At 34.6% G+C, this 12,254-nt stretch overlaps 2 protein-coding genes across 2 annotated transcripts; one reads left to right on the top strand and one right to left on the bottom strand.

The window, feature by feature from the left end:
* Positions 1-539: 539 nt before the first annotated feature.
* LOC120195651 (protein MAINTENANCE OF MERISTEMS-like) lies at positions 540-917 on the top strand. The gene has a single exon (XM_039197608.1). The coding sequence runs from the start codon at positions 540-542 to the stop codon at positions 915-917; it is 378 nt and encodes a 125-aa protein (XP_039053539.1).
* Positions 918-1,970: 1,053 nt separating this feature from the next.
* Positions 1,971-11,959, bottom strand: LOC120195650 (protease Do-like 1, chloroplastic). The gene is made up of 9 exons (XM_039197605.1): positions 11,755-11,959; positions 6,015-6,085; positions 5,337-5,776; positions 5,125-5,247; positions 3,411-3,582; positions 3,124-3,161; positions 2,547-3,018; positions 2,296-2,427; positions 1,971-2,201 (listed from the first exon to the last, which is right to left on the bottom strand). Exons 1-7 carry the CDS (start codon positions 11,957-11,959, stop codon positions 2,871-2,873), a joined length of 1,197 nt encoding a protein of 398 aa, XP_039053536.1. The 3' UTR covers positions 1,971-2,201; positions 2,296-2,427; positions 2,547-2,870.
* Between the last annotated feature and the right edge of the window lie 295 nt (positions 11,960-12,254).

Raw genomic sequence — 12,254 nt, 5'->3', positions numbered from 1 at the left:
TTCATTATGATTTGATGATGAAATTCTGAACTATTACTCATTTACTGTATCTACTATGATTTTATTGTACTATTGGGACACACTGAGCCTAGCTCACTTTTCGAAAATGTTTTCCCCTTTCAGATACTGTTGGGTAGATACACCTGATTGAGCACTTGGAGGATCAACATATCTCTTGAAGTATATCATATTGTAATGTTTTATCTTTTAAGTTGACACTATTTTGGTAACATGGCCCTTATTTTAAAGTATTGGATTTTATAATGATTTCTCCTTTGCTATTTATATTTGGGTTATTGTAAATTTGAATTTTTAAGACATGTTTAAATTAATTGTTTTTCTTCATTATATTTATAGGATTTATTTTTATAGTATAAATTATTATAGTTTCATAAACGCCATTTATAATGTGATTTTACCATGATTGAATAATGGTTTCAAAACAATATCTTTAAGAATCATGAATGTGATTCACTAGACTTAGTCGAAACGCATAGACCGGGTCTAGGGTGTTACAGTTTCTTCGTGGTTTTAAGGTGATGTCGGCACTGATATCGGCGTTGATTGAGCGTTGGAGACCTGAAACGCATATATTTCATTTTCCTTATGGTGAAGTAACGATAACGTTGGAAGATGTCGTGTATCTACTTGGCGTTCCGATTAATGGTATGCCATTGGTGCTTCGCAACAATTATGTGCGAGATGCAGTTATTTATAATTTATTGGGAAAGGAGTCTCTAGCCGATGTTATTGATGGGATGCGAATACGGATGACGTGGTTGGAAAGAGAATTTAGAGTAGATGGACAATCGACAATGCAAGAGGTGAAATATGCAGCTCGAGCATATCTTATGACGTTGATTGGAGGGATCTTGCTACCGGATAAATCGGACAATTTAATATCTTCCGGTATTTGAGGATTTCCTTGTATGTTGCCAATATAGATGGAATTCTGCAATTTTGACTTTTTTGTATTGTGAACTTTATAAGGCGACTATGGTTGGGGTTCCGAAATGAGAATAAAATGATTATTTAATCAAAATTTAAAAGTACTTTTTTTATATTCTATTATAATAAACTGATTGATAAATTTAAAAAAGATTTTCAAATAATTTATGAGTAATAAGGGTAAAATATTAGTTTTTTTATAAATTCTAATTCTACTAAGTGGGGAGGAGGTGACTCTAAATAAAAGGAAAGAAAATGCTTTTAATGAATCTAGGACACATATTCTTATTTAATATAAAAAAATAAAAATGAACAACTTAAGCTTAACTAAAATCTTTACCCTTTCTAATAAACTCGTTAAATTAATGGCATAAGTATATTTTTGGTGTTGGATTTGTCATGATGGCTTGTTTTGTTCTCCTTTCTGTTGATGCATGTTTGTTGTTAATGTAATAAAAAATGTTTGTTGTTAATAAAAAAAAGCATAAATTTGAGTCTATTTTCGTTGGGTTATTACAATGATTAATGTCTTGTTTGATATTTAGAATGAATTATCCTGATCGAATATGTAAAACTTTTATATAAAGTTTTGGATGTAATCCTTCAAAGAAAAGAATGTCATAAGTAAATAATCATTTTGATTTTTATTTCCTTTTTAAAAGTATTTTAATATCAATATTTCATTTTAAGACAAAAATATCACAGCGTTTAACTAAATGGTCACTTTAATTCATATTCATTTTTTAAGAACATTTTGACCTCTTAACATTTCATTTTAAGATAAAAAAACTTATTTTAGAACATTACCAGTTTGTTGACAAACGAATTTTATCCATAAAGCAATAGTTTCACACCTAAAATAAAACATTAGAAGTCAAAATACCTAAAAGAGAATACGATCAAAATGACTATATAGTAAATCATTATAGACAATTTTTTTGGCGGTATATCTTTAAAAATTTGAACTTATAGGTCACATATTTCTTGCATTTAGGGCAGAGTCAAACATATCTTTTGCATATTGGCTCCAGTCAATGAATAATGGGATGAATGAATTTTCTTACAAAATGCTAATGGCTTCTGCTTCACAATGTGTCAAAGATGATACAAATCGATGGCACATGTACAACAGGATCATTTCCAGAAAAATAGTTAATCACATCTCAAAAGACATTTTACGACTCATCCGACTTCAGCTTGAGTACTACAGGGATCTTCTCCTTGTGATCTCCACGCAACACCTCCACGGTAACCTAAAGAAACGAGCATGGAAAAGTCTGTAAATTGGGAATTATTTAACATATATTAAAAGTGAATTCCGTACAATATTATTGTTCAATGCTATACCGTTTCACCAACTTAGCATTGATAAAGAATTCTGTACAAATCACTGCCATTGTTGACCTTTTCATTAACAGATGTTATTATATCACCCAAAACTAGTCTACCATAAGCATCGTACTTTGTCGGTAGCAGACCCTGTAACATATTGAAAGATCAGCCGTGCAAATCTTCTTTTCATTGAAGCATAATGATCAAAGAGTTTACGTATACAGATATGAACACAGTTGTAAATTTCGATAACACAGTGAGCATACTGCCTTGCCAGCCGGACCATTTGGAGGAGTATCTAAGACGAGTACTCCAGTTACTACCAACTGTTCGACAGATTGATACGGCGCAAATTTAATGCCTAAAATAGGTCTCGTCACCTTCACAAACTTCACCAACTGATCAACAATGCCACTGACCTGGAAATGTAGGAATGAGTGGATGACTTAATCTAAGCAAAGAAAAAGAAACAGATAAATACTTGCATCTCAGCACACACATCGGATCAAATGGAATACAAGGTCTGTGGTAATAGTTGCCGTGTCAACTAGAATCGAAAATCCGAAACCAGAAGACCCACCAGAAGGAGATTATATGGCAGTGTTTATCCCAATAAGGTTTCCGGAACTATCTAGGAGTGGCCCTCCACTATTACCAGGATTAATGGCAGCATCTGTCTTTATGACATCTTGAATTGGGCGACCAGTTGCAGCAGAACTGATTTCTCTACGAAGGCAACTAGTATAAAAGACGCATCAGCAAAACCTCAATTCACATAAAAATGGAAAAAGTAGCAGGCAATTAAAATCAGTCATATTGACCACAATCATTGGTATTTGGAACCTGATAAAGCCGGTTGTAAGAGTATGATCAAGTCCGAACTGCAAAAGCATAAAAAAAAAATTAGGAAACGAACTTGAGGAAGCCCTCAAAGAGCTCCAATACTAGCAGTAAAAGAACATGATCACTTTCTTTTCTAAGACGATCTCTTTAAACATTATAAGAAACAGGTTGGGAGAAAGCAATCTGTTTCATATCGTGTCGCAGAGAATAAAACATAAGATATACGATGCACAAAGGGTATAGATCATTTCGGGCATAGACAGAAATGATAATAAACACTTACTCACCGGGTTGTCAATAGCATATACTTTCTGACCCACAAGCAAATCAGCCGAGACACCAACAGGTATAGGTCTTAGTTTGTCTTTGGGTGCACCAACGCGCAATACAGCGACATCCTTGTCTTGGTCGAATCCAACGACTTTTGCATCATAAGTTGTCTGATCAGCAAGAGTAACCCTGCAGGTGATTACCACCAACTTAAAATTTTGAACTTCACGAAAAAGTTTAAAAACATTTTTGTCCATTATATCCCCAGGGCCCGAGGCCAGATAATTTCCAAGGTTACCTCGTAGTTTTAGTGGCATAAAACCGATGTAAACAATCCACAATCAATCAAGTATTTCATCCACAATCAATATTAGGGTTAAGGGATGAGAAAATTTTTGACTTTTCAGTCGTTCTATCTAGCCGACCTCTGCGGTTCTTCTTCTACATTCTTTTGCAACACTTTTTCATCATCATCTTCTACCTATTTTTTTCTGTTTTCTTTCTATTCTTTTCCCTAAGGCGGAAGAAAAGTGCACTTCGTGCCTATGTAGAAAAGCCCCCAAAGGGCGCCAGACAGCGCTTCCTGTTTTGCATTGCGCCTGTGTCATCGGAGGCGATTTCTCCGGCACCCACCTCTCCCGGCGCCTTAGGCGTGCTTTGAAAACCAAGGTTGATTCCTCCAACTATTAAAAGTTACAAAATAATCATCCGACTATTCATATGTTCCAAACTCATCTTTTTTTATTAAAAAATTGACAGTCATTCTGAGTAAGACATTAACTTGTTGACTAATATATAATGATATATTTTAATGATGTCTATTGACATCGTCGTTGATTTCAAGCATTGACTCAACAACATAATGTTTCAAGCACGGGCTCAAATCCATGATAAAAGCAGAGAATCGATCCACCAAAATATAACTCAAACGGTTTTGGATCAGATTTATAATAGCCCAATCAAAATAAACGTCTAACTCAGACGACCATCAATTTTTTAACGGAAAATGATAAGTTATGAACATACGAATAGTCGAACGTAGATGATTATTTTATAACTTTTAATAGTCGGAGAATTCAACAAAATAACATCTTATAATTTGGGATCACTTAATAGTCGAGAGTCTCAACAAAAGAACACCTATAATCAGAAGACCATTTGCATACTTTACCCTAAAAAAATCTTTAACCAGTACCCAGGGCAGGAGGGCAGGTACTTTCCAAGGTTAATTTACAGGTTTCCAGTTGGAACTACGTTAGAGACTTAGAAACATGTTACCAACTACTTATCGCAAGTCTTAAACCTCCAAAAGCAGTCATAATGAATTCATCCCAATTGTAGAATGCACCCTTCTATTGCTCGATCAAGAAAAACCATTCACACCATCAAGGTCATGTCACAGACAGCATTCTAATGCTTAAATCACCCCCTCCCCAATCAAAAGCAATGATTCAAACAAAGACAATGTCTAATTCCAACGATATGCATAAAAATTAACATAACTGCTAACATATTTTCAATGCTAACATATTTTCAACGATGATATGACATTAATTTATTCTTGGCACATCAAATAAAATTAAGTTTAGGTATCAAAATGGAACAAATGTAATAGTTTAAGTAACCCTAGATATATACATTTCCCTTCTACAATAATTCAATCCTAAGCATTTAATGCAAACACAGGAAACGATTAAATTAATTAATTTTTTTTATAAAAAAAACCCGAACTTGAGATCAGATGCACCGCGAATCAGACGATAATTCGTGACAACATGACCATCTTTATCCCAAACGAAACTCGATCCAGATCCTTGTGGTACCTCCAGCACATCCAATGTAAAAGCATCCTGCCTAGACAAATCCAATTACCCAAGAAAATCCTTAAAAAAACAGCAAAAATGGAAACTATCCAAAAAAGAAAGCGCAAATTTCGAGTGAACCTGACGGCGAGATTGGTGATGTAAACAACAGATGGAGTGTTCTCGTGAAAAAGATGAACCGTAACCAGCTCATCGGTCTGTAACTTTCGGGGAGTAGTTACCACGAAGGCAGAGGAGGATCCCACATCGGTTACGAACAATGAGAGAGATAGAGAAAGGGAAGTGCAGAGTAGAAATAAGGAATTTAAAGCTGAAGAAACAATAAAATCACAATCAGACTTAATGTGACTATTGTTTTTGGTTTGATTCAAAATAAGACCGCGGAGAGAAGAGAGAGAGTTTTTTGGTTGGGAAGAAAAAAGAGGGTTTCGAGGTGGAAAGGAGCTTTTGGGTTCTGTTTGGGAAGCGAGAAAACGGGGAGGGAGAGACGAGGATCGAATAAAAAGTGTGGAAAGGAGTGAATAAGCAAGCTGCCATTTTTTTTCTGCTGGATTGGACACCTCACAGGAACCATATCACTAATTTCACTCTTTTTTTTTTCCTATAATTTATTTTTCTTGGTTGAATTTGTTTTGTACATTATATATATATATATATATATATCGGAATCGCCTTTCGGTAACTCTAAATTAGACTTCGACTTGAATAAGATGTGTTATAGCCGTCACCGATCATTTATTTTAAAGATAAAAATAGGTTGATCGGACACCTTAATTTCTTATCTGATCTGCATCTTACCAGAGATGTATCAGATTCAGGAGCGGTTACAGTCAAGGAAAGATTAGCACCCTTGAACTGTCTTTTCGGTACTAATAAATTTACAGTTGTCTTTAATAAAGAAAATTAAAAATTTAAATCAAAAAGACCCCTGATGGATTCGAAAGTGTACCCTTAAAAAGTCAAGAAACGTGTTAAATAGAAAAATAAATACTGAATCGAAATAAGTGTCACTATGCATGCTAAAGAATTAAAAAAAACTCACATTAACACACAACAAATAAAACCTATTAAAAAGATAAAAAAATAAACTCTAAAGGATAATAAAAATCTAATTCTCAAAAACAAAACAATAAAATAAAACAAACTCATAAAAAATAAAAAAATAAAATAAAAACAACATAAAATAAAATAAAAATAAAGAAAAATATAAAAATAAAAAAATAAAAAAAAGAAAACAAATATCATAACTAAATACAAGGCACAAACAACAAGAAAAAAATATATAATAAAATATAATATTTAATAAAAATAAAGAAACGAATAATGAGGAAAAAAGATAGGAATATTAAGGAAAAAAATAAATAAATAGAATATATATAAATAAAATGTAAGGAAAACAGAGGGAAAAAAGTGAAAAAATAAAAATAGGCAAATTAAATAAAATAAATTAAAAAAATATAATAATAATAATAATAATAATAATAATAATAATAATAATAATAAAATAAACCAAAAATAAGGAAAAAGAAAATGGTAAAAAATATGAATAAAAATAATAAGAATAAAAACATAACAAAATAAATAAATAAATAAATAAATAAATATAATAAGAATGAAAGGGATTAAATTAAAATAAAAATAAAATTGAAGGTCAAATTAAAGAGAAATTTGAGACAAAAATCGATTCTGGGGTTAAATTGAACACTTAAAAATAGCGAGGACCCAAAATGGGGTTTCTCCTTTTTACTTCAAAAACACGCGGATCCATCCGCTCGGGTTACGAGTCGATCCATGGGTTGGGTATAAAACCCAATAACACAAACACCCAACTCATTTTCTCTTAGCCTCAAAACAAATCAAAGCTAAAACCAAGCAAATCCTCTCAAGTGTTCATCCATGTTCTTCGAGGATGAAGAACAGCCACCGTGAAACCCAGTTTTCGATGACCCCATCGTCTCGCCGGTAACTTTTTTTAAACCTTTGATAAATCCTTTTACTTCCAGTCCAAAAATCAAAATGGTTTTCAAAAATAGGCCCCGGGGGGGAGAGTAAATCTAGAAAACAAATTTCGAAAATCCTCCCCCTCCGGTCATCGGCTGAAAACCTCTTTTTTTATTTTTTTTTCGGATTGAAATGAAGGGAAAACGAACCAAAACCCACATGCAAGCGAAGAAAATAAATAAAGGTAAGGACTTTCACCTTTTTTATTGTTTTTCAAAATGTTTACAAGGCTTAGATTTCTCCAACTTCTCGTATTTTTGGTATTTCTTCTGTGTCTCTTGTGTAATCTTGTATCCCCTTAGAAAGTAAACATTACATTTATTTATAGAAAAAAATGCTATTTTTAGACTCCTAATAAGATTCAAACTCTAATCTTGTTTCTTTGACTTGTTGGAGCACCGAAAAGATCAGGGTTGGTCGTTGGTTGCGTGAGGAATCAGCAGCGGCACTTGAGGAGATGGGTGAGAAGCGACGCTGGGGATTAAGGTTGAAGCTAGGGTTGTAAACCCTAGCTGGACCGATTTGGGTCGCGATTCGGGTCTAGACTACTGAGTTACTCTAGTCAGGTTTCTGGGCCACCCTTTGTAATAACGTTGGGTTGAATGTTTAGGCCTGAAATATGTAAAATAAATTAAGTGTAAATATACATATTATATAATATAATTTGTAAATATATTATATTAATGTAAATCAAATGGAAGTGGAAAAAATTAAGTGTCTACAACTGCCCCTCTTTGCTCATTATCGTGTAACGAAAATAGAGCAAAGATTAAAAGACACATATTTTGTCCATATCGAATGTCCTCTGTTGTAGAGTTGAAATCTGATATCAAGACTGGATTGACAATTTGGATTGAAACATGAAATGACTCCCTCGTCGTGAGGTCGAGTTGAACTGAAAAATTCTGAGCACGATATCCTTTCGTCGTGAAGTTGAAATCGAACTCAAAACTTTGGCAAGTAGCCCCTGAACCATATTCTAGCTCAAGATACTTCGTCGTGAAGCTAAAACTTGACCTGAAGACTTTGGTGTTGTTGTGTTACAGATGACTCCTTCGTCGTGAAGTTGGGTCAATCTTTTGGGTACGATATCCTTCGTTGTGAAGTTGAAATCGTAGGAAAATCGAAGAGTGGCTTCTGGTTTCTATCCTTGACCTTGGTCTTCTTCTCGACTTAAAGACCTCGGCGTGAAAATTTTGACCGAAAAGTAGTTCCTTGCTGCTACCTTGCGGTGAATACGTCTTCGAGATGAATGATATCAAACTCGATAATTCTCATTGACCGATAACCTTTCTCGCCTTGAGTTATGTTGTACTAGGCTGAGAGATTGCCCCAGATATTCTTCTTGACTTGAAAACCTCGGCTTCAACCAGAAAATAGTTTCTCGGTGCTACCATGTGGTTGATGTGTCGTCGAGCTAAATGGAATCGAACTCGACAATTTTTATTGAAAGATAGCTTTTCTCGACTTAAGCTATGCTGTAATTTGACATACCCTTGAGTGAATGGAATCAAACTCGAAGGTAATTATTGACAGATAGCCCTTCCCGCCTTAAACTATGTTGTAAATTTGATGTGCCTTTGAGCTTAATGTAATCGAACTCGAAGGTCTTTGCTGACAGATAACCCTTATCGCCTTGAGTTATGTTGTAAGTTTGGGGAATGAATCCTTGTTGTTGCAAATACTTAAAGTCGATCCATTGGGCATGATATCATTTTTCGTGAAGTTGTAATTGAGGATGGCTCCTTCGTTTGTGAAGTTGAGCTTTGGATCGGTTATCCTTCATTGTGAAGTTGAAATCCAATCTGGATCGGTTATATCCTTCATTGTGAAGTTGAAATCCAATCTAGAGATTGATGCTTGTGGTCACGATATCCTTCGTCTTGAAGTTGAAATCGTGTATGGGTCATTCGTTGTGTAGTTGAGCTTTGAATTGGATATCCTTCGTTGTGAAATTAAAATCCAATCTAGAGATGGATGCTGCTTGTGGCACGGTATCCTTCGTCGTGAAGTTCAAATCGTGGATGATCTTTCATTGTGAAGTTGCGCTTTGGATGGATATCCTTCGTTGTGAAGTGAAATCCAAGAAATGTTTCACCAAATTGGTTTTGAGTTGGATATCCTTCGTCGTGAAGTTAAAATCCAATCTTGTGTAAGTTGCATTGCTTCGAGTCCAATATCATTCGTTGTGAAGTTGAAATTGACTCTGAATGAAACTGGAAAGTTGTTTGTTGAGTCCAATATCCTTCGCTATGAAGTTAAAATTGACTCTAAATGAAACTAGAAAGTTATTTGTTGAGTTCAATATCCTTCGTTGTGAAGTTGAAATTGACTCTAAATGAAACTGAAAAGTTATTTGTTAAGTCCAATATCCTTCGCTGTGAAGTTGAAATTGACTCTAAAAGCTGGAAAGTTATTTGTTGAGTCCATATCCTTCACTATGAAGTTGAAATTGCCTTTAAATGAAACTAGAAAGTTATTTGTTGAGTCCAATATCCTTCGTCGTGAAGTTGAAATTGACTCTAAAAGATGCAAAAAATTATGTATGCAAAAAATGATGAATGTGATGCTCTTAAGTATGTCTAAGATGCATGCAATATGAATTAGTTTTATTTTATCTCTTGGGTGGAGTCTCGTTTTTGTCTGCTGGTCTTGTCCTTGGAATCGACCATGCCCCATTTTCTTTGACACTGTCACAAGTTATATCTGGTCTCTCGGACAAATTGTTTTCAAGAATATGAAATGATCAAAATTTGGCATTGTTCGTTATTTCTTCGATAGAGGCAAAATGAGTCTCAACAACTTCCAGGACTTTCACATTTGAGACTGTCATGTTTGAAAATCTTTTTCTCCTTTCTCTTATTTTAGGAGGGAAAAGATAAAAATATAAGAATTCTGTAAAACATTGCCCCTTAATTTTGGCTCACAATCGAATCAAATCATAAACATGAGTTCAAATAATATCAAAAGAATCAATAGCTCTTTACTGCTTTCAGAGTTATAGCTCTCTGACAAACGTCCAAAATTGATGTGTTGATTTCAGGTTGGCTTCCTATTTTCTAAGGTTTTGGCCATCGAAATGTCATTTCTTTCTTGGTCCTTTTAAACATCGCAACATGCCCCTATTTCTTGGCTTGGTATTTTAATCGGATGCGGAAAAAATGACGCAACTAGCATAATCAATTACTAGACCTTCTATTTCAGTCCTTTGAAATCTTCCATTTGTTCAAGATTTGTATACTCCTTTAACAAAGGCAGTGCGAAAATATCGGCCTAAAAATGAAATTCTTGAGTGCTCGTTTGAAATTAATTATAACAGATGTTTCTTAACTCCCTTAGTCCATTTTTACCAAAACTCCTTATTTAGATAAATTTAATTTGCCATTGTCTGGCTAGCTGAATCCATAAAGTCGGGGCGTTTAACCATTTTCTCTAGAGGGACAACTCAATATTATAATCACCTTTATCAGGCTAACTGAATCTTATCCATAAAACCGGGGCGTTTAACCAATTGCCTTAGAGGGACAGCTCAAGCTTTATTATATAGATATTATAATCATCTTTATCAGGTTAGCTGATTCTTATCCATAAAGCCGGGGCGTTTAACCAATTTCTTTAGAGGGACAACTCAAGCTTTATTGTATATATATAATATTATAATATGGTATACGAATCCAATTTCTTAAGTTTGTCAAGAAAAACCTGTTATATCTAGGTGTTGTTGGAAGTCAATGAATCTCAACTTTAGAGTTTAATTTCTAAGCGAGTTACCTAAACTAGATTCACCTACTCGACTATTCCATCTGTGAAGATCATTATCATCATCGAACGTCCTCAACAAAAGTGTAATAATGTCATACACAAAAGATCCCTCATGTTGTCCGCTCTTATGCACACCTAATACCAAGCCTCTTGTTCATTCCCTTATGAAAAAGAGAAGGCTATTATCGAGAAGTATGTGGTGTTTTGGTGTGTCTTTTAGGGTAAAACCAAGTGTCGTTATTTGATCATGTCATTTTATCAAAGATCTGTAACTCCGACAATTTATAGAGTTTTTAATTCAATTGATATTAAAAAATTTCAAGTTGTAAATTTGGTTCAATGTTCGGCATAAATTCATTCAAAAATCCATAAAAAGAAAGTCCAAAAATAAGTTCCAAATACGAGAAAGTTCAAAAACAAATCCAAACATGATGCCGCAAAATGTAATAAGGCCTCATCACAATGCCCCACTAGTTGGATTAGGGTCTTCATCTGTACTTTCTCCCCATTTCTCAATTGTTTCACTTGTCGGGGCTCCTTTTGATGTACCCTTCGATGCACAAATTTATGCTTCTTCTCAAGCAGCTTCTTGGGAATATCCTACTTCATTGTGATTTATCAGTTTTTTCTTTCCTGGGTAGAAATTAGGCCCAAATTTAGATCCGAAATGATTTTCCTCGGTGGTGATAGTTTTGGTTGGATCCCGAACGCATATTATAGATGTGATTGGCATAATATTCGTCAGGCCTTCTAAGTTGCCCAGAACCCATCTTGCCTTCAGGAAATATGATATAGGTGTTTGAGGTGTCTTCAAAGCAGCATTTGTCCCACTGATTCTTAAACCCATGGTCCAGTCTCGGACTGCGTTCATGGAAGCTCTTTTGTTTAGCTTTCCTATCCTCTTGCGCCTTATGCTTTTCACATGAATCCTCTGTTGAAGCAGTTTGAGGTGTCTTCCTTGATACATCTTCCCTATCCATTCTCAAACCCACGGGCCAATCTCAGATTACATTCATGGAAGTCCTTCTGCTTGGATTTCCTTTTACATCCTTTTGCGCCTTATGTTCTTTACAGGAAACCTCTATTGAAGCAATGACTTTCGAGTCTTAGACCTTGATCCCTTTCTCTTCTAACTTGAACCCATGAATTTCTTATTCTAAAGGATCCGTAGGGTTGCTAGGAACCTTAACGGAACAAGCTAGAGTTCCATCCTGGTTTGTCTAAGGAATCTCCTTATAGGTTTATTTCTCATTCGGGGGCCATTGTGGCTAGACA

This window comes from Hibiscus syriacus, unplaced genomic scaffold (genome assembly GCF_006381635.1).
Source record: "Hibiscus syriacus cultivar Baekdansim isolate YM2019G1 unplaced genomic scaffold, ASM638163v2 tig00117017_pilon, whole genome shotgun sequence".
Taxonomy (NCBI): domain Eukaryota; kingdom Viridiplantae; phylum Streptophyta; class Magnoliopsida; order Malvales; family Malvaceae; genus Hibiscus; species Hibiscus syriacus.
The sequence above is the reverse complement of the archived record's forward strand: the minus strand, read 5'-3'. Positions and strand labels throughout refer to the sequence as shown.

Excerpts from the sequence above, each read along its gene's own strand:
- LOC120195651 (XM_039197608.1), top strand. The coding sequence starts at position 540 with ATGTCGGCACTGATATCGGCGTTGATTGAGCGTTGGAGACCTGAAACG.
- LOC120195650 (XM_039197605.1), bottom strand. The coding sequence starts at position 11,959 with ATGGATAGGGAAGATGTATCAAGGAAGACACCTCAAACTGCTTCAACA. Across the intron at positions 5,248-5,336 it reads ATCACCAATCTCGCCGTCAG|GCAGGATGCTTTTACATTGG; the intron begins GTTCACTCGAAA and ends GGATTTGTCTAG. Across the intron at positions 3,583-5,124 it reads CGCGGTGCATCTGATCTCAA|GGTTACTCTTGCTGATCAGA; the intron begins GTTCGGGTTTTT and ends AATCACCTGCAG.